The sequence below is a fragment of the Frieseomelitta varia genome, unplaced genomic scaffold, assembly GCF_011392965.1.
Source record: "Frieseomelitta varia isolate USP_RPSP 00005682 unplaced genomic scaffold, Fvar_1.2 scaffold_470, whole genome shotgun sequence".
Classification (NCBI taxonomy): Eukaryota; Metazoa; Arthropoda; class Insecta; order Hymenoptera; family Apidae; genus Frieseomelitta; species Frieseomelitta varia.
The window spans coordinates 152,105-175,390 of record NW_025110224.1 but is presented as its reverse complement, the minus strand read 5'-3'; the positions used below and the strand labels follow the sequence as shown (position 1 = coordinate 175,390).

General features: G+C 30.9%; 2 protein-coding genes across 6 annotated transcripts in view; one reads left to right on the top strand and one right to left on the bottom strand.

Moving 5' to 3' along the window:
* The window catches only part of LOC122532751, a 30,191-nt gene extending 9,187 nt beyond the window's left edge, over nucleotides 1-21,004 (top strand). For 3 of the 4 annotated variants that reach the window (XM_043661796.1, XM_043661795.1, XM_043661794.1), the window contains exons 3-6: nucleotides 989-1,206; nucleotides 4,535-4,609; nucleotides 11,006-11,237; nucleotides 17,113-21,004. In XM_043661796.1, coding sequence (XP_043517731.1) covers nucleotides 989-1,206; nucleotides 4,535-4,609; nucleotides 11,006-11,237; nucleotides 17,113-17,228 — 641 coding nt within the window. In that variant the 3' untranslated portion in view covers nucleotides 17,229-21,004. Of the gene's footprint in view, nucleotides 1-988; nucleotides 1,207-4,534; nucleotides 4,610-11,005; nucleotides 11,238-15,036; nucleotides 15,178-17,112 lie in introns of those variants that run through there. The other variant, XM_043661797.1, reaches the window with a different exon arrangement.
* Nucleotides 1-22,989, bottom strand: part of LOC122532752 — a 24,238-nt gene extending 1,249 nt beyond the window's left edge. Inside the window, exons 1-5 of one of the 2 annotated variants that reach the window (XM_043661800.1) lie at nucleotides 22,674-22,987; nucleotides 22,063-22,414; nucleotides 21,641-21,809; nucleotides 21,412-21,536; nucleotides 6,888-6,901 (exon numbers count right to left, since the gene is read on the bottom strand). In XM_043661800.1, the coding sequence (XP_043517735.1) occupies nucleotides 21,412-21,536; nucleotides 21,641-21,809; nucleotides 22,063-22,414; nucleotides 22,674-22,696 (669 nt within the window). In that variant the 5' untranslated portion in view covers nucleotides 22,697-22,987 and the 3' untranslated portion in view covers nucleotides 6,888-6,901. Of the gene's footprint in view, nucleotides 1-6,887; nucleotides 6,902-21,411; nucleotides 21,537-21,640; nucleotides 21,810-22,062; nucleotides 22,415-22,673 lie in introns of those variants that run through there. The other variant, XM_043661798.1, reaches the window with a different exon arrangement.
* Nucleotides 22,990-23,286: the final 297 nt, after the last annotated feature.

The window sequence follows — 23,286 nt, the reverse complement described above, 5'->3', positions numbered from 1 at the left end:
TTAGACGTATAATTTAAAAGTCATTTCAGGTGTGCAAGTTAGGTGAATCATCTTGTATTTATATTATGTATATTACTAAATACATGTCGTTATGTACAATTTTGCATTTTAAAATTTTCTGTGAATGCATAAAAATTTACAAATAATATAATTACTAATAATGGAAAGATGAAATTTCTTCAAAATTTCTTTTTGTGAATGGATTGATGACTGAGCATTCTCTTTCAAATAACTTTTTAAAACTTGACGATTTTGTACGATTTTTTGTCATCGTTTTATTAAATTTTGAAATTTCGTCGTCTTAGACGAAAATTCAAGAACACGGAATTCTTCAAGATTTCAAACAATTTTCCAATGTTCTTAAAAATAATTGAATTTATAGCATTTTCGAGAAAAGTACTTTCGTTTCTCCACTTGCTTCTCTTCATTTTTTATTTTTCAAAAAACATCTTCGAAAAAAATGAATCCAGAATAGTGAAAATGGAGGCTTTACGCTTCAAAAAATCCGAGTGAATTGTCGCGCGATTCTTTTTCTCATGACGCGACAACAGCTCTAATATTAATAATTTTAGCAAAGATCAAAAATTTAGCGTTCGAGTATCTGAAAGAAATGTTATTATTTAATTGCATTCGTGCAATTTGGCAATTTAAAATTTTTCACGCGTAAAGATTCGCAGTCCAACGACAGCATATTTAACCACTTGAGCTGGCAACTGATTGCGGACCATAACGAGTAACCAAATCGTATACGATGATTCGTCGCTTTCTTTTTGAACACGGTACAATATCACTGGATAGAAATTATTGGAGAAGTAATAAATTTATTATTTGTTTTGCCTGGGTTATATTTAAATATACTTAAAACTGAGAAAATATTGCAACTTTGGGACAAAAAAATTCCCGACGTGCGTTAAGGGTTAAAGTATTTTCAGAAACGTACCGTGCAATCACAACGAAACTTTGCTTATTCGGCAAACTTCTGTTTCAGCAATCATAACTAATGCCTGCAGGCGCAGTGGCAGCGAAAACGACACCCAAGTATCGAGGATTCCGTCGACCTTGAGCGTGGCAGCCGTCGATGTTGTCGTTGCCTGTCAGCCGTCACCGTCGCATTCCATTTTAACCTTGACACCTGGTAGAACACGAAACATCGATCAGGATATGGAGGCGCTTAGGCTAAGTCGACAGGATAATCCTTTCCTACAGGTTCGAATCGATAAGCCTTCTTGTTACTCGTTTATAAACGGGGGCGAACAACAAAGACAGCGAAGATGGCGGAATGATTTCAGAGTGACTGAGCCGCTTTCTACCTTCCGAGATAAGAAAATGGAAGAGAGACTTCGAACGATTTAAATATCAGCGTTTGGAAGTTGCGAGAAATTTAATTGTTTTATGAGAGTAGAGTTTGATAGGTCGATGATAACTCTGGTAGTTTCGTTGAAAGTTGGATAACTACTATTGAAAGTTAAAAAAGGAAAAGATTCTGTGATTCGAAAATTAATAATAATTAATATTTAATTAGTTAATAAGAATTGGAATAATTGGAAATTTTTTCCTTTAATCAAGGTTTGACTAAAATTGAAATTATCGCAGAATTTTTATATAATTATGTGGTTGGAAATAGGTTCGGCGGTTTCATTGACAAGTTGAATAATTATTATTGGAAATTCCAAGGAAACTCATTATTTTCTTTCTTTATTCTTTTATGGTTTAACTGAAATTGAAATCGTCGTGGAATTTTTTCTTAATTATGAAGGAAAATCGATTCATTAAATAATTAGTATCGGAAGTTTAAAAAGAAAATCTATGATTGAAAATGATTAGACGTTAGAAATTTTTTCCTTTATGATTCAACTAAAATTAAAATGATCATAGAATTCTTTTTTTTTACATTTATAGTTGAAAATCTGTTTCGGTGTCTGTTTTAGTATTAAAAACTATAAGGAAATTTATGATCAGAGAATTTTTTACTTTGTCCTTTCATGGTTCAACTAAATACAAAATGATCGTAAAACTTTTTTACAATTTATATTTCATAATGTCGTAATAGAAAATTTATTTGGTGGTTTCACTGAAAATTGAACAATCAATATTGGAAATATTAAGATAATATATTAATGATTGAAAGTGAATCTTTTTTTTTGTCTTTTGTCGACTTAACAAAAATTGAAATATTGAATATGAATAATAGTATCGCAACTACGATAATTCTCATTAAAGAAAAGAAAACAAAAAAAAAAAAAAAAGAAAAGAAAGAAAATAATGGAGAGTGATATTCCACGAATCAGTAGTCTCGTACGGTCATTCACGGTTTGAAATATGCCTTCGTTATTTCATTAGGGCGGCTTGCACGCCATCAACATAATTCATTCCTTCCAACGGTATACTTACCGCGCATAGTGACTCACAATTTCGTTCAAACAAAACTCATACATTCATTCATCTAGGGCTTGTTCCACATGCTAAGAACATAAATAACTCGGATGATGACGAGTTTGCTAACGATTTATGAATATTTACAATTATTCACTATTTAAAGTTTGGTTCCCTTACGAAGTAGTAGATTTTTAGTTAAAAATTTAAAATTAAATCTATATCTCTCAATTCTTACTTCTAATGATTTTAATTTCCAAAATTTAATTGCCTGTATCAGTCTGAAATTAATTTTACCTCGGCTTAAAATTAATTTTAATCTGATTACACGCATAGAACAGTGAGAGGTATGTTCTGTAAAAACAATTCATCCAGAGATAAAGCTCATTAACCCATTCAATCATTACGTACCACTTTCTTTCTCTATTTATATCCAAAGAAGAGAAAAAAAAAACCTATACCCTCTGTCCCAGTTTTCTGCACCACTCCACATTCAACAATATTATTAGTATATACACATATTTTGAACGCAATGATTCTAATAATCGGACTGCACTCGCGTTTCCACCAATAAGAGAGTCAAAGAATACACTCACGTATGCATGGTAGATAGTGTATAAATAAATTCTCCGTACGAACAATAACGTTTGTCCTCGTCCAATATTACAACAGAGAGATTAATTCAGTTGAAGTATAGAGATGTATTACTTCTTGTTCTTTGAATTTCTTCTTATCATTGTATTTTTAGATACATATATATTCAGACAATTTCCCTCAGAGAGGAGTTTTAATATGAAAAATGGGCATTTATTCGTTCATTTCAAAAATCTTTATTTATTTATTTGTTTGTTTATTTTGGAAGGTTTATTATATCGATATAAAAATTGAAAAATTGATCAATTGAAAGACTCCAGGCGAGGCTGCGGGAAAAGGTTTCAGATTTTAAACCTTGAAACTTTTACCTGGTCATTTTTTTCCATTTTTAGTGTTTCCTTTTTAATATCATTTCCATGATATTGTATTTCATATTCTATGATTATTAACCATATTTTATATTCTTTTATATGATAAGTTTTATCACAATATAAATATTAGATTTCAAAAAATTTTAAATCTCCCTTTTTCTATCATGTTCTAAGATATATTGAGGATGAAACAAATGATCCTACAAGTGACAAAAATTTTTCTATACATAAAAAAATGTTAAATAAGATAAATAATTAGAAAATTTAGTATAAAATAAAAATTTCGTTGTAACACAATATTTTATTCACATTAGCATAGAATGATAATTAATATATGAACCCTTTAAGGGCTCATAGTTTTAAGAAACTGTCATCAAGCAAACTTTTTCCAAACAGCTTCTTTCATTTTTTTATTATACTGTAACTTTTTTTTATTTTATTATTCTCCAAATATTTATAAATTTATATAAAATACTATTTTTTTTTTGCAATCTTATCTTAAGCGATTAATAATACAACACCATATAATTTCATATCTTCTATTCTAATTAGACATTTTAAATATTAGAAATTCAATTTTCAAATCCATGATAAATCGTTGACAAAAAAATTTGTAGCGTTTTCGAGAAGAGAAGTGTCTTTACTTTCCCATCTATTCTGATGTAAAATCCTCAAAATAAAATGAATGATGTACTTTGAAAGTAGAGATTTCGGACTTTTGAAACGAGCCCAAGTTGATCGTTGTAAGATTTCTTTTTACGAAATTATAATTATTCAATTAATTGTTAAATAAATATATCATAGCAGTTTAAATATCGACAATTTTTCGAACATTGGGAATTTAGTGTTCGAACAGTGGGAATTTAGTGTTCGAACAGTTTCACGAACGACCTATTTAGTGTGCAACGATCAAGCAAATTTTACACGTTCGTAGATAAAGGATAACGCAATTTTGGCGAGTTTTCTTCTGCTCACAATTAGTAATACATATAAATAAATTTACAACACGTTAAATTTATAAACACGTTCGTTTCCTATGCTTTTCGAAGTTCGTTCATCTCTGACGAGCAATGATATTTTATTCCACTTATAACTCGTGTTTCCTCGAACGAATTTCGAAAATTCCTCTCTATCTACGAGCAATGATATTATATCTTATTCGACGTAGGTCAACGATGAATTCTCGTTTTTTGCAGGTACTGGCGAGCCGTGAGAGTCTGGTCGAGTCCCTGGAAGAGTCCGAGTCCGATGACGCCATCCTGATGTCTCAGGTGAGCGAGTTTTTTTCGTTCGTTCGCCTTTGTCTTCATCCGTAGAAGCGTAAAAGGAGGATCGATCGGTTGGCCAGGTTACATTATTAATGGTAGCGTGAACTTGATGGCAAGGGCGAGCGATAGAAGAGAAAAAGGTACCTCAACTAAGGACGATACGTCTTTTCTGGCGCGGTATGATGGTCTTATAGAATAGGTCGTTACCATTTTAGGATATGTCATGGATAGACAAAGGACACAGGTTATTCGGGAAATATTTTTAGTTATTATCTATCTGTCGTTTCGATATCTCAATGTCACTGTTCGATTTTTAGACGGTTCTTGTTCTATTTGGGCTGTGGCGTGCTAAAGAGTGAGTGGACTGTAGGCATTGATGCCATATTCAGAAATAGCAGCTGAATGCAGATTCGTTGCACTTACTAAATATAGTAAAGAGTAATTTATATATCTTATATATATATATAAAATTTATCTATATATCTATATAATATATATAATTTATCTATATATATCTATATATATATATAATTTATCTATATATATCTATATATATATATATAATTTATCTATATATATCTATATATATATATATAATTTATCTATATATATCTATATATAATTTATCTATATATCTATTACCTAAATTATATCTATATATATAATTTATCTATATGTCTATTATCTAAATTATATCTATATAACATATATAATTTATCTATCTATATATATATATATATATATCTTTATATATATAATATATATAATTTATACTTTATAGTATAAATATTAATAGTATAAATTATACATATATATATAATTTATACTTTATATAATTATAATTTATCTATATATCTATTATCTAAATTATATCTATATAATATATATAATTTATCTATATATATCTATATATATATCTTTATATATATAATATATATAATTTATAATTTATATATCTTATATTTTATATAACTTGTGTCTGTAGACAAATGTAATAACTGTGCCGTAGTCGCAGAATAAGAAATAATAAATATAAATCTTGAGAAGTCAGTTATTTCTATCAAAATCAAACAACAAATAAAGATCCTCGCTAATAGTTTAATCATTTGTTTCACGAAATAGCAAATCGTTGAATTGGAAATAAATTAACTTAATTTTCATATGAAATACTTAATAACATAATTTCGTTATTTTACAAATAGATTATTTCTGAAGTAACTTTGAAAAGTGATTTGAAAATATTTCAAAACACCTAGATCTAATGTCAACCGTTTCCAAAAGGATTAATAAACACTAATAATAAGAGCCGTTGCTCTTGGTCAAATAGATCTAAAAATAGGATAATGAATTTCTTCATGCGGACAAAAAGTCTAAAAAACTCGTCCTTCTTCAAAAAAATTTTGGAAGAAATTACGTAATGTAAATTTCGAATTGCGACTGTCTCGCGATGTATTAGAAAATCGCCTGAACAATACTATTCTTTCTTCAGGGCTCAACTTTACAATCTCGAATCATCTCCATCGGTTATTCTGTACATTTTTGGGTATTCTGTAAAATTCGGTGCATTTAAATGTTGCGTCGTGGATAAACATTTGCAGTCTAGTGACGAAATTTTCGGAGGATTCTTTGGATTCTTTACCACTTTTTTTAATTAGCTCAGTTAACTGAATTCATCGAATTAACGTTGACTTTAGGACCGTAAAAAAACAAAAAAGATTCCAGATCCCACTTCACTGACATCAGTTTCTTTATTTCTAATTTGATTTAGTTGATTTTTGAGAAAATAATATATTGTTACGTTTGAAGGTAGTTCTTTATAGTTTTCGAAGAATTAAAATTTTTTAATGGTCGAATAATTTTGAAAATCAACAAAAAAAAGAACCGAGTACCTTTTTCTCTAGTGACGTAAGAGATTCTTTCACGTTTAATACAGCGAGTTTTAATACGCTAGAAACGAACTGTAAAAGTAAGATAAGAACAAAGTCTAGTTATTGCACAAATTTTTGAAATTTTCGTACGTAGCTGATATCGTATCAAAAAGACAACAAGTGCCTTTTTTTTTTTTAAAGCAGATAAATCATACTGAGAACGTGGTATTAGCTGTTGCATAAGCTTCTGAAGCACTATGATTGTTTGGTGGTAGTTACATACATCCACAGATTAATCGTAAAAGTTCGCGAATATTTGTAACACTCGGCTCAACTATCAGTAATATTATAGTGAATATTCGACAAGAAATATTTTAAAATATTTCTATAAAAAAATATTTCAAAAAGTTATTATTATATTTAAATACTGATTCAGAATGCAACTAATTATTTCAGAATGGTTTTTGAATATAAACGTATTATTTCAAAAGAAAAACGATGGCTTTACAATAATTTATTGCTGAACAGTAAAAAACAACTGTTTATTATTTTTAATGAATTAAAATAAGAAATATTAATTATAATTTAGTATGAATACTGATTACTTTTTTATAATATAATTATTAATTATTATTGATTATCATTTAAAAAATAATATTATGAGTATTTATGAAATATTTTTTTATAGTGAGTTCTGGATATAAACATTATTTCGAAAAATTACGTTATTTCAGTAAATTATTGCTAATTATTGCTAATTTACAATTGTTACAATTCTTGCTAATCGCTACACAAACAACTATTTATTATTTCAAACAATAAATCAAAATAAAGTTTTTTTTAAATATAATTTAACAACTTTTTAAATAATTATATTTATTGCTATATATTAATTATTATATAAAAAATGATATAAATGTAATTTACGCGTGTTACTTCAAAAGAAATGGTAAAATTTATTTTAGAAGTAAATTTTGTCATTAAATTATTGCCAATCACTAAAAGAAATGAATATCGTACATCCAGCTTCAAATAATTCAATATAAAGTTTTAAATTTCGTTGCAATTAAACACTACCAGGGATCAAAATTAAACAACCAAACTCAATATAAAGTTTTAAATTTCGTTGCAATTAAACACTGCCAGGGATCAAAATGGTGGCTATCCGAGTACAATTCAAGTAATCTCAATATTGCTTGCACGATTCATTCCGAAGGTGGTATTCTTAGAATACAACAAGCCGGTTGTAGAATCAGTCAGTAATTATCGATCATTCATAACAATTGTCCATTGTAAGGGATGGTACATTCATTCCATTAACCCTGAACTGACGAGCCACGATTACAAATAAGCCTTCCCGTAGTAACTTTCTACACGAGACTCTACCGCCTAGATTCTATTGTCGAACTTTCGGTGAAATTTCTGTAGCTTCGATCATTAAATGCAGTAATTCATATTCACAAGAGATCATGCATATTCACAAGAGATACAAAAGAAGGTGAATCGATTACTCGATTCGGTTGTTAAACTTTTCCATTTGCAGATACTCAAATATCATCATTGTTATTGCTTTCGTGTTATTTAATTGCACCGTATCGTTATTTATCTTCGATCAAATAAACACAATAAATGCTTAAAAATAAAGATCAAATCGAAAGCAACTGCGACGTATACTGACGTATCAAATGCTCAATTTTAACATTCGACGAAAATTCTGAATCTTGAAAATTAAGTGGAAAGATAATTGACTTGGAAGATATTAATTATACATTACTCGCGTCATCTAGTTATCTCCAGCCAGTGTAATTCATATCAAGTTAGATTAATATTTAATGAGAAATAAAAGTCTCGTTGATTGTTAATCTCGTACGTGTTTAATTGGAAGTTCCAATTTAATCGGGATTTCTTGTCCCAAATTGCAACATTTTCTCAGTTTTAAGTCTATTTAAATGTAATCCAGGCAAAACAAATGATAAGTTTATTACTTGTTGATGTCATATCGACGAGTTCGAAAGGAAAAGAAAGCGACGAATTATTATATACGGTTCGGTCACTCGTTATGGTCCGCGAGCCAGTTGCCTGGCTATCTAATGCATGATACACGTATTAGATAAAATTTGATGGAACAAATTTAACTTTACAGGCGAAGTTTATTCAACAGAAAGTCGATAGCAATAAAATGTCAAACTATAAATTAGGTCACTTAGTAACTAGCTAGATAGGATGCTTATCAATAAAATTTATTGTAGCGGTAGTACTAGCGAGCAAGTTCCCTGAAACTGTGGAAACTTTGTTTGATAAATTATATGAGAGGGTAAAGCAGAACCTAGAGAAAAGTTATTATTCTGTGCTGATGCTAGTAATAGGAAATGGATCTAGAAAGTTTGTCGAGTCACGTCCGCTTACGGCTTGGGACTGATTCAAACGAGTTGTCTGCGCTCAAACTTAATTTCGTGCAGACGCGTTAAATGGAACGTTTTCCCATAATTGATGATCGATTCTAGATTAGAAGTGGATTTGTATATCTATGTACCGACGATTAATGTAATAATACTGATCTCACGACTATCTATTTTTGCACATAACTTTCGTATATCTGCGTATTTCTTTGGTTAGCGAATTACATCAATCAATTGAAGTGTAGGCTGTTCCATTGTTCGGATCTAAGTAGCGTTAATTCGAAAATTCTGTTATGATCAAGCAAAAGAGGCCAATCGACCTGGAATGACAACAAAGTTATTAACCCTAATCGGGCGTGGCAGCCGTTAGGACTTTTATCAGTATGAAAATGCGGACGAACCGTTGGCTTCTATTATAATATTTTGGATTTACTGAATAACTTCTTCATGCTAATAAAAAAATCTAACGTTTTAAACGATTGTTATAACCGCCTCGCGATTCGATGGAGAATGCTTCGACCACGGTTTTTCGTTTCTTGAACTTATCTTCAACAAAGTTTTTAGGAAAAACAGTCAAACTAACAAGTGTAGTTTGATATAGAAAACTTCGTTTCTGTACGCTACTATTCGACTTTTTTTTTTTAATTTATGTATTTCTTTTGATCCGAAAATCTCCTTTTCACCAGTTGTTTATGATTATTAATGGATATTTTTGCATTTATAAAGAAATATATAATTGCACTTATAAAATGTTATAATGTTACACATACGTATATTATAATAATTAATATTGATATTAAATTAATAATTATATTATTATTAAATAATAATTATTAATTATTATATATTTATTATTATTATATAAATAATAATTACAATAATAATATAATATATAATTATATTATAATTAATAATTAATATATTAATATTAATAAAAATTAATATTGTACGTGCACAATCATTATGATATTATACATAAATTACACATGCAAAAATATTCAGAATTACTTAGATAATAATGATTCATTATAATAATGAGAAGTTCATTATAATAATCAGACTCGTATCGTGGAACTGATGTTACAAAAACTTTCCGAATGAATTGGCTCTACAAAAATGTCTACGATACAATTAGTTCTATTTTATAATAAAATTCGTTGAAATATAATTTCAAGAATATAATTTCAATGAAATTAGTTTTATCTCAATTTTATTTAAAATGATTGAAATATATTGCACAGAAATTAAGGACGCTAATGTTCCCTTTTTATAAGCTCGTCAATTTCCACGCAGGTATCCGTTTCGTTAATTATCTCCGTAAGAGTGTAAATTTCACAGCCTAATTATTGAACTGCGGGCTTTTGTGCGTTAAGAGGAAGTTTTGAAACACAAAATTACGCGGAATGCATAATTACGAGAGAACAGATAAAACATCTGTGCAGTATTTTCCACTTACATTTAATATGATAATATGAAATAACTTTCTATAAAGTTTTAATTACGCTTTTTTTAATTACGTTCACGAAAACATGAATTTGCATAAAGATCCGCGGTTTGTTAGATCAAAATGATGTAAATTCGAGAAAATTGATCATTCAACATGCAAAAGTAATTCCAATATATAGAATAAAGTTTTTTATTTGAAATTAGTTGTATATTAATTATGTTTATTTTCAAGGGAATAGACATTAAACAAATATGTCTTGTTGCTAAAAGTTGACGAACTTTTTAAACTCAATTTTCTCGAAAACGAGGTATCTTATTACATTCTTCATTTATTCATACACGTAGAACAACTTCCTGTTAATTATTCTTTTTCGTCACGTCTGTAATCAATTATATTCTAGTAATATACTCGATAAATTTTCAAACTCGAGTTTCTCGTAAACCAAGCTTCGGATCAAACGATCTTATTCTATTTTTCTTTTACAAAAAAAAAAAAAAAAGTCGTATCAATCACTTCAATTTACTAACTCTCTATTTCCAAAATTCACCTTAAAATTCTTCTTCTTCTTATGATCAATTAAAATCTCGTTGTTAAATGGAACGACAAGTCGCGCAATGCTTGAAAATCCAAAGAAAATGAACTTGCAACGTCCAATTACTAAAATAAGATGTATCTTTGTCCTCAGGAACTGGGCGACACCGACCCCTTAACCTTAGCCCAAGTGCACGAGCACCTGGTACGAAGTCCACCGCCCGCATCGTGGCCCCACACCACGACCTTCCATTTCCCTCATCAAAACCAGAGCTCGTCCGGGAAGAGCGACGTGCTGGCTCACTATAAAAGTCCGTCGAAGGCGACCTCGTGTCGTGGCAACGATCACGAGCTGTCCAGAAGCGAGCCATCCACGGATATCAGAGGTGCGAGCCCAAAAGACTAGACAATCGTATTTCTCCCATTTTATCGAAACGACGCTTTCTTCGTGCACACGTACACGCGCGAGTTTATGCATTATGTATCGTACATACTCGACTGGATATGTCTTTTCTCTGTCTTTTCTTTTTTTTTTTTTTTTTTAGCTAGGCACTTGTTTGCGTGTTTCACGTACATAAGTTATGGTAACGTAAGCTTGATGCTTGTCACTATTGTTGGGGGTCCGAACTTGGGGGCTTTAATGAATATTTGTTTCTTATTTATCGATCGTTCTTGCGGTTATTCGCCTAGCGAAGTTCGAGCGAATTGATTTCCTTTTTTCTTTTCTTTTTGACCGGTTAGGGAATCGAAACGAGCAGTTATCTATCTGTTATTTTTTTAGAGAAATTCTGCTTGAAACCTGTGTGCTACATCGGAGAAAATATTTGTTCCTCGCGCAGATTTCTGGGAAAGAATAAAATTTTTTCATTTGACCTTTGAGCGTGCAGATAATTTTAAGTGTTTGCCCTTTATATTCTGACGATATTGAAAATTTATATCATTTTAATGTGACAACAATTCCTCGTGGTACTCAAAAAGACATAAATTCGTGAATAACTGCGAAAGTGTTTGAAACATTCTTATTTTATACATCTTATCACTTATCACGTAATCCAAAATAATCTATGCGAATCTCTATTTTTCGAATATTACATTATCAAAACAAAATGTCTGTTAGCAACTAGAAACTCGTCTGCTGCTAACAGACATTCTATTCTGGTAATATAACATTCGAATAATAAAATATTCGAGAGGGGAAGTTTCATTGTATGTACATGAAATTATTAGAAAATTTATTTTTCTTTCTCCTACGTTTACAATATGTCAAACGTCATCTAATGATGTAAAAGATTGATAAAAATGTCATAGTTAAGTTAATATCGGGCTAAAATAATTTATCTATTTATATATCAGAGGTTCAAAGAGGATAGCATTAAAAAATATGGAGTAAATGTATCGAAAAGTATATATTCAAAGATGGATTCTTAATTTGTTACGTGCTCCTCTATTATATCCATTATTAAATAATTATATTGTACATTATTAAATAACGGATATGATAAACTATTTGTATCGATTTATTAAATAAATCATAGTCATGATCCTCGATTACAATTGAATTAATATCAATCGTGATTAGTAATGAAATCATATACAATTTATAGATGAAATTAATATCATTTATATCCATTGTTAAATAAATTACAATCACAACCCTCAATTATAATTTAATTAATTATTAATTGTGTCTGCTCAAGGGATGGAAGTTCTGTTTTCAAGAAAATCAAGTTACAGATTTTGTTAATCACGCTAGAATTTAACTAATTCTGGACTGATCGGGTGTAAATAATGAACAGAAGATTATTCTATCTGTGAAAATAAGTTCTTTCACAAGACGTTAGAAATTTATCAAGTATACGTTTATTAAACGTATATAAAATTCTTAATTAAACATTTCCATACTCTACATTCTTGAAAATAAGACTTTGAATGAAAACATGTCATTCTACATTTTTACAGACAGAGCAATCTCCTGTACATTGTTAAATCTTGTTCAGTATAGAATTAGCCAAGTTCAGGTGTACCCTATACAAATTTTTAAACTCAAGCTTCCCGAAAAACGGAGCCTCGAAATAAAAAAAAAATTTTATTCTTTCTTTCCTATTCTACACAGAACGTGGAACACCTTGTATATGTAATTTGAGATTAATTCTATAAGTATAGAAGCGTATATATATATAGCATGTGTAATATAAATATATAGTATATAGTAATATGTATATACAGTATATATATATATATATATATATATATATATACTATCGTATATATAGAAATATAGAAACAAATAGTATACTATATATATAATATATAATATAATATAATATAATATAATATATACTATAATATATATAGTGTATATTATACTATAGTATATATAGAAATATAGAAGCAAATCATATATATATAGTATACTATAATATATATATATATATAGTGTATATAGTACTATGGTATATATAGAAATATAGAAGCAAATCATATATATCTAGTATACTGTAATATACACACACTATATGATATATACTATATATATATATATATATATATATATATATATATATATATATTGTATATAGTACTATATATACTGTGTACACTATAATATAATAGTATATATATATATATATATATATTATATGTGTATAGTGTACATATTATATTATAGTGTATGTATATTGTATAGTGTATATATATACATATATATATTATGTATATGTGTGTATATATATATATATATATATATATATAATGAACACACGTGATACAGAAATTTTAAATTCCAATTTATTCACAAGTGGTCACTTGCCGCATCATTCGACATGCTTCTATAACGATGCAAGGTATAGTTACATCAATCAGTGTCACGGCTTGACATAATCTTACTATAGCGTTCCCAGGTGCTGTATGCGTTATTACATCGCCGTTTCCTACAGATCCTTCGGCCCGTGAATAAATTAGAATAAATAATTAGACAATTGCCGATACGATCGGCCAACAATTCCGGATCCACACGGAACGAACGTAAATCCTTGGAGAACACGCGGCCACAAGATCGCAACACAAACGCGGAAACCCACGGAACACGCAGGCACCCTCCTCCTCAGGGCATTAGCGAATTCATATATTCGTGGTTGGACACTTATCTCGCGACCTTGGTGCCCGCAACGTACAGACACGATCGATTTCACCTTATTTTTAACCAGCATAAATTAATGGTTCGTGACATGGTGGGCGTGCCGTGACTTTCGATCGACTCTTCACCGACTTTCCGCCAGTGGAAAATATTCCCGCATCCGGTGGCGCATTTCCACCTCGAGTATAACACTCTCTGAACTGTTCCCCACCTTCGGGCATACGTTTATCTCAATATCTTACATTTCGTGAACGTCGCATTTTGTTCGCCGAGTTCGCGAACGTGTGAGACTGTATATATACGTTTTCGCAACAGTGTTGGATTTGTTTCGTACACGCCCCCGCTCAATCCTTTTAAGTACCTCAGCGGTGATGTATCAGTTTCGCGGATTTTTCGAGCCTTTCTTTCACAATTGATCATGAGTTTTAGTTTATAGACGATTTTTTTTTTTTTTTTTTTATAAAAGATAAGGCATTTTATTTTCCTGGAATTATTTAAATATTGTTTGAAACATTTCTCATACTATTACCCTCGAAAAATTTTCGATCAGACACTCGAACATATTTAAAAATATTGATAACTTTAAACTAAATTTATAAAATGTTGTCACGCTTATTTGAAATACATGGAAAACCAGAATTAGTAAGAACAATTGAATTCTTACACGAGAGGTTTCGTTTTCAAATACTTTCGAGTACTCGCGTTTGATTGAAAACTTTTTGCCAGAGGCAGCATTAGAAATAAAGAAGACTGTCTCGTTACTAAATATCAAAGTGTCATGTCAGGATTTAATAATAAACAGATACAGAATATAGAGGAAAATTTCGTGACAAGATAAAAATTGATGGACTTTCTGACAGTGCAGCATCGTCGTTATAATACTTTCAGTTATTTCTTTTCTTGTCGAATTGCTGTTGGTGAAAAACGCGCGTGACTGATCGCAATCAGTCCAAACTTGTCGCATTGCTGTCGCGTATTTTTTTATGCCGTCGTTTCGTGGCTTGTATGCACGCAAGTGAAACATCGCATTCTTTTTTTTTTTTATCTAGGCCAGTGACCCCGGCTCGCTTGCTACACTTTAACGTTTCAGAACAAGTTCACGCAAGCAACAGAATTAATTCGCAAAGAGGGGGACAAATCAACCTACGCACCTTTTTTTCAACTTAATCTCTCAAGTTCTGTATTTTACATTTAAACTAAATTGATCGGTTTAGGTTAAAATAATTTAATAATGTCGAGATTTAATGACATTTGCTGTAAGAAATTATTAAGAATTATTTGAGAAATTATTACTAAAATTATTAACGTAGTGTTACTGTATTATACGTAATGTATATATTTAGAGAAATTATTTGAGAAATTATTACTAAAATTATTAACGTAGTGTTACTGTATTATACGTAGTGTATACGTGGTGTGTATATTTAACGTAGTGTTACTGTAGTAATTTGTTTTTACGTAACATGGACATTTATAAATTCGCCGATCACGTAAAGACAAGAATATTGCTTCAAAAGTTTCTGATACACGAAAAGTACACCTGTAATTATGCAGCTTGCGATGCATCGTTGCATGTGCATGCAAAACGTATGCGCCCGCACGTATGCAACCGTCTGTGTAACATGCATTCAGCTGCGCTTATGCATGTCACGTTATGTTGAAATTCGATTCGTTTAACACATAGTTTCCACAACGTACAATTCTGAAATCATTTGATGCTAGAACTACAGCTAAAATAAAACTTATACCAGCGAAATTGAAGCGGAAGAAGGGAAAATTACGAATTATAGTATTTTGATTATTCCGTTTAACAGAATAAAATTTCGAATTAAAGCTACTTCTGAAAGATACTTCTTACAGAAAACGACCTGTTACATCGACTGACAAGGTTGTATTTAAAAAACATACCAAATTACTGCCTTCTCGAAACAGAAAAAAAAAAATGCATTTGAGACATTTTCTTAAATGACGAATAGTTTCCAAGATAATTGCATTTATAGGTTAAAAAGACACCCTGTATACGAATAATAAAAACTAAAGCTCCATTTTTAGAATCAGGTCTGAATCAGGGGACTTTAGAACCTTCAATAAGAATCTCCTGCTTCCCATTTTTCTATGAAACTCCGAACGAATCGTAGAAACGTAGAGGAACAAACATAACAGGGTGTCCATAAAGTCTCTTTGCAATTTCAAAAATTTATTACAAAGGCAAATGAAAAGATAGATAAGTGGAAATTATTACAAAATGAGACGCATATATTTAAGTCTTTTTTTCCTCATTTAATACACCTCTATATGAGCATCATTAGTTGCACGAAGCACATCAAGACGGTACTCGATTTCTTACACGATCGATGTTTCCCTCAGATGTTGTTGGTCGTCCACTTCCTTTATTGAACACTGTCCCTGTCTCCATAAATTTCTTGTACCATGCAGAAATTGATGGAAGTGACGGTGGATCTCTTCCATACCTAGTTCTGAAGTTTCGCTGAGTCTCCAGATCCGATTTGATTTCAATAAACCATGATACACGCTGTGCCTTCTCTTGAGGAGTAGCCATTTTGTAAGGGGTTCATTTAACAGTATCTTATTTATCAACGGAATACCTCAAATGCAATGTGATGAAAGCCTTGATAACCACTGAGTACATAGAACAATTCTGATGAAGATATCTTATCAATTGCCTTTGTAATAAATTTTTGAAATTATAAAGCGACTTTATGGGGTTATGTCAAAGATATGTGTATCGAACAAAAGTACTCACATGGGGTTATGTCAAAGATATGTGTACCGAACAAAAGTACGAGACATCACTAATCTAAAGCAGAGGATCATTGATGCCATTGCCACCATTGATGAGCGAACATGGCAAAAAATCGAGTACCGTCTTGATGTACTTCGTGCAACTAATGGTGCCCATATAGAAGTGTATTTAAACGAGGCAAAAAGAAAAAAACTTAAACATACACGTCTCATTTTGTAATAACTTCCACTTATCTGTCTCTTCATTTGCCTTTGTAATAAATTTTTGAAATTGCAACGAGACTTTATGGACACCCTGTGTTGAATGACACACTCGCGTCGACGAAGACCACATTGGAATTTCTGTTGGAATTTTTTTTCAGATCGCCACTCGCACACATTCTCGTTGTTGCATCCAACGCCGATTCGTTCACTGTCGGATGTTCGACGGCTTCACAGATCGGCAGACGACAGCGTGCAACTGATGTCGAGCGAATAAAACGCGAACGTGCTCCGATCCGCGACCGGATCGTGATGGCTTCCTCGCATTCAGAACACGAAACGTGCTTTGTCGATGATAAAACGTCTGCTGAAAGTTCTTCCCGCATTCTTTCGGAAGAGCGTGTCCATCAGATTGAAAGGACACTCGGATGCTCCTCTACGGCGAGTTCACGCACGATCGAGGTACACACACGAGAACGATTCCTGGAATCGCAAGTCTCAAGACGGAGTGATTCTCCGATCCTCTATAAAATATTGTCGCACAGATTTCGGTTTGGCAACGACGCCAAACTTTTCTTGGAACGAATTTTGAACTTTTTTGTGTCGTACGAGGACACTCGGTTGTGTTTAACGGAAGATGCATTTGTAGTTGTGTACTCTGTCTCGGAGGAAACGGAAATATCCTCGAGTTGCGAAATTGACAACGCCAAGGTGAGAAATCGCGGTGAAAGTATTTCACACTGTTTTATTCGTTTTGATATATTGGACGAGAACTAGCGATCGAAGTGAACATGCGCTGTGATAAACGCACAGGGGCGTTTGACATGCAATCAGTGCACCACAGTTTTTAAACAGTTCGCACGCAACGTTTAACATTAAAACGGTTAGTCAGATGATACAACGTTTAAAAAAACGAAAAAAAAAAAAAAAAAATAACGACGTCTGTTTCCACGTGAAAGTTTCAAAGGTGCAGCATCTATTTTTTAAGCAAATTAAACGAGAATATTTATTCGAATCATTTACGAACCGAGGGTCTCGCTTTTTTCTGCAAGTTTATCCACACGTTCCAAGGAATCGCGAAGTGAAGTTCTTTGTTACACTCGCTTGTCGCTGTAGATACTCGTGAAATTGTCGATTATTCAAGGATTATTCGTCGTAGTTAAAAATCAGGGAAATTATACGCTGCCAAAAAATTTAGAAACATTCTTACTCGATACTCAAAATTGTAAGTATTTTTAAAAGTCAATTTGGAAGGCGATATATATATATCTGAATTTCAGAAATTTTCGTTCTTTCTAAAAAATTTACCTTGAGCATCGTAATGTCGAGGAGTGAGTGTAATTCAGAAAATTCATCAGAGAATCGAGCTCTATATTAATTGCAAGTTATTCCGATGCATTTACCTATCGAGCCTAGCGTGTTTGAACGATCGCGCGGTTCAACAATCGATCTTAATGTTACGACACAAATAGAAAGGCCTATGGTTTGATCAAAGACGACTATCTTTATTATCACTCGAGTCGTGCAATTATAACGGCGTTTTTTGGTTTCCGCTGCGCGCGTGTTTCAAGTCAATTCGTACGTACAAATACGTGTGCCCGTTTCTAATATGTTTCGATCACGCAGCCACGAGGAACAGGAATACAGTTTTAATTGTTGCAATAATTGCAATAGGTCGCGATTAGTGTTCAGTTCGTATTTGAGTAATAATAGAAAAAATTATATTTATATTTGGGATAATTTTCCATTAACAGTGCAAAAAACGATAGATATACAAGATCTGGGCGAACTTTATTTTGAAATGAAGATAAGAATTTCGATTGATATTATTTTCGGTATTATTGCTACTTGAAACTAAAATGCAAGTAACAACAACTTAGTTTGGAGTATTAATTATTTTAAGAAAAATAAAAGTAATTTCTTTGTTTCAATTCAAATCGCACAAAAATGTAATTTTTAAAATAATATAAGTAACCAAATCGAACATCATTGTATTGTCAGCAAGAGTGATCATAATGAGACCAACAATGAGATGTGAAAATTGTTTCATTATTACAAATTCGATTTTGTTTCATTACCTCAAATTTTGCATTTCAAGTAAATTACTACGTTCCCCGACATACAAGCGAGGTTCCATTGTATTATTTAATTCTAACTTAAGTTTAACTGTGGATGATATTTCGTATGATCGCTCGAATTTAAGAACATTGCATACTTCTGCTCGAAATATCATTTCGCGGAGATCAACAACAGTATATTGTTATTACGTATAATTGAACAGTTTCTTTTACGATTGCTTTAACTGCATCGAGAAGAGTTACCGAGCTTACATTGTTGCTGTTATTGTTAATTAGTCTATGCATTAATCTGCACAAATTATTTTTTATTAATAGCGCGTATATTTTCGACGTTAGCGAGAAATGAAGAATGCAGCATGTGAACTTCTTTTAGCGAATATGTATACTTATTAACAGATACATACGTACGTGAAAAGAATGCAGATCGTTCCCACGTAAAAAGAAACACCTATTGTATTTTGCGCTAACGACGCGCCAGATGTGTAGGCCTGATGGTAAAAATAACAAACGTAGCGCGTAATCATAGATTCGAAACCTTTTTTTACGCAAATGTAAGAATAGAGGACGCGCCATCGATGTTTCGAACGATTAACGTGTGTCGTCCAATGATAATACACCCTTTAAAGTCGAGAGTTTATTTTTTTAAAGTTGCTGTATCATTTCACACGAGCACAAATGCCAACGCGAATAACAGATAATTGTTAGAGACTACTTTCGACTTTCAACGCATATAACTTATGCGTTTTCTCCATATGTTTGTTTTGAAGTTGGAACGACAGTCTGAAGAATTTCGACGAGCAATCCTATTTTATACGTTTAACACATAGCGTCGTATGTTGAAAATGAAATGAGTTTCGCTCGTTCTAACTGCTGTTGGTTGCGAAAAATTTCGACTAGGATCGCAAACGGCCAGTGGACAATTAATTCTGCTACGTCCTTCGGGTCATTTTCGACTCGATCGATTTTTCTATTAAAGAAGAAAAAAGAAAAAAAAAAAGGAAAAATATTTTAAGTTCGCGAGAGAAAGACGAAGGAACCGTTGTTTTTTGTTCGTTGAAACGAGAACGAAATTGGAATGTATAATTCAGCGTGCACGATAGGGTTAAAGTCGTAGCGAGTGAAGTTTTAGCAGGGTTTGTATGAAAACTTTCAAAACGGTAGCATGTAAGAATGAAGAAAATGATCTAGAAAGTTATTGCGATTATATTATTGTAACTATAGTGTCCAATTGACTTGGCCATTGAGAATTGAGATTATTTCTATCAATATATGCGATATTAGATACACTGTACACATGTGTATTAGTGGTGTCGGGCAATTTTGTCTTCGCCCGGGCCAAAACGTGGAAAAATATGAAAAATGAAAAAAAAAACCAGTAGAGAGACATATGATATAATCTAGTCGAATAAACGTATATACCGAGGACCGTGTTGTCACTTTTAAGCGAATATTAAATGAATAATTGTTTGGGTAATTATTCAAGTGTTGAATAATTCAGTCGTGGAGAGATTAGGGTGTGAATTACTATATTAACTAAGCGAGCTGAGGTTACTTTTACCAGGAAGCGATGTTGAATGTTGCAATAAACCCTCGATTTCAACGGAACCTTTCTATCTAAATTGACTTTCAACTTAACGAATTCTAACTTTATTATCATTTTTTATATCTCCGACAGTGACATCGTGTTTCTTCAATTCTTAGATATGCTTAATGACCGTTACTCGAATTAATTCTCAAAATCAAGGGTTTACTGTATTTACATACACGATGAAACTTTACGTACGTTCGCTTTGTTTTTAAATTTTTTAATTTAACGAACACTGTCCGCCAGAGATACGCTACAAGTTGTACTTTCGCATCTTTCGATTGCGTTTTCGTGTGCGATTAATTGAAAGCTACAAGGCACGGTTTTCATAAGACGTATTGATAATCAACTTTAAATTATGAAGAAAAAATCTAAATATATGTTACTCGTTAATGAAAAAAGAAGAACACAAAAGATAATAACTTTATTTTAATATGATTGTAAAATATTTATTTAAATCTTCTGCCGCTGTTGTCATTTGTTAATCGATTTGTCAAATTTTATGCTATTCGGGTAATTATTAGAGTGAATCTTTGTTCGTTTGAATTTTTATCGAAATAAAAGTTTGATTCTTTATAATTCTGTGTTCATACGTAATTTTCCTAAGTTTATTGAAATACATATACATCCCCAAATATTTATTTTATCGGATGTGTGTGATACACTGACTATTAATCAGTGATAATATATCGGGCTCAAGTTATAAAAAATTTATTTTATTGCCATATGTAAATAGAATTCTAATTCGTAAATAGAAAATAATCTTAAAGATTAAAAATATATTTAAAAGTCACAACTCACAATTTTTTACAACAGGATTCATGTTTCTTAATTCTTAATGGGTGGAATTTTCTATTGCATTTCTTACATGCAACAAGCTGAGCTTGATGTTCTTCCCAATTCACTTGAAAATAATCAAATTCTAAAACAAAAGAAAAATGTTTATTTCTATATATATTATATTTAATATTAATATCAGATTAGATAGTAAATTAAATTATCAATGTCAAGAACATTGCAACATACCTGCAGGAATTTCTTCTTTTGTAGAAGTAACAGACATGATCAATGAATCATTAGATGTGATTGAGGATTTCTTAGAAATATTAGAAGATATTATTTTATTATTGTCACAAAGTGGTGATCTAGGTATTTCATGTGTAGGTTGCATAGGATTAAAATCATTATCATTATTCTAAAAAAATTAAAAAACCATGTTCAATAATATAATCTTAACAATATATCTTAATTGAGTATAATACTGTTTATAATTTATCTTTATCCATTTTATAGTAATCTATCTTTTTATGTTCAGATGATTTTATGATTTTATTGTTTTATTTGATTTAATCAAATTTATATAATGTAATATAATTTAATATATTTATTATATAATTTAATAAATTCTATAGATCAATTAAAAAGAAAGAATAAAAAATATTATTTACTTGATTAAGGCAAATTTTTGTATTACATTTGCAGTTCTGTCCACATGGAATATTTCTTTTTAAACATCTACACCTTTTCGTAGAACATTTTGTTTTACAAGAACAATGTGGTATTATGTTTATATCTTTCTTTTGTACACTTTGAGTTTGTGAGCTGTTTAGTACTGTCTCATTACACTTCTCAATATCATTAGGATGTGGTGGACTTGTTTTCATAAACTTTTGATCTCCTAAACATCTCCTTAAATGTTTATTTTCAATTGTAAGCAATTTTACTTCTTCCTCTAAGCGTGCTATTTCCACCATAGTATCAATTTTAGTGTCAGTTTGAGTTCCAGCATTCTTCCTTTTTCTAAAAAAGAAACAATTTTACTCAGTCAAATTTTACAAGAGAAAAAAAAAATAAAAAATCCTTACATTTTGCTTCAACAATCTAGCATGCCTTACATTTATTCTTATGTACAGATAAAAAACAAAAAACTGTTAAGTCATATATAAAATACTTCAGTTTCAATCAAAATTAACAAATATTGTAAACATATAAAGGTTAAATCATATTGAAATATAAATTTGAAATATTCCAAGGAAAATAAAGATAAGGAATTACTTACATTTTGCGAAGCACGCCCGACATTTTAAAAAATTCAAAATATTGAAGTTATTTAAAAATATACTAATTCTCACGATTTACGTCTTCACATACTGACAGTTTAGACAGTTTAAATTTGAACATGAACGTACTGTGCAGAGACGAAAAGAAAGAACCAGAAAGGATCGCGGTTCTGATTGGTTGTTAAATTCAATACAATGTTAAATATAAGGATTTGACCTGAAATGTCATATAAACAAACTTGAGTGTAGTACTATACTCGTATGAATATACTTCGTTTGTGCATAAATATAAAAAGTAGTCTGTGTATAAATATAAATATAAAAAATATCCTCAACCAATGCTAGTTAATACTTCCACAGACGAGGTACTACCATTGACTAATCAATGATAGATCAAACCACTAGTGTTCAATTTCTCGCAAACTACAATAAATATTGGAAACAAACTTATTTGTGAATGTAATCAATAGCATCATCTTTGAAATATAAACTTAATAAATGCAAATTATTGGTGCAAAATTAATTATTTATTTTAATATGAATAAAACGCTTAGTTCCTCCATTTTGCGATGCTAGTGTTTCCGATTCCATAAAGCAGTCGAACTTTTATTT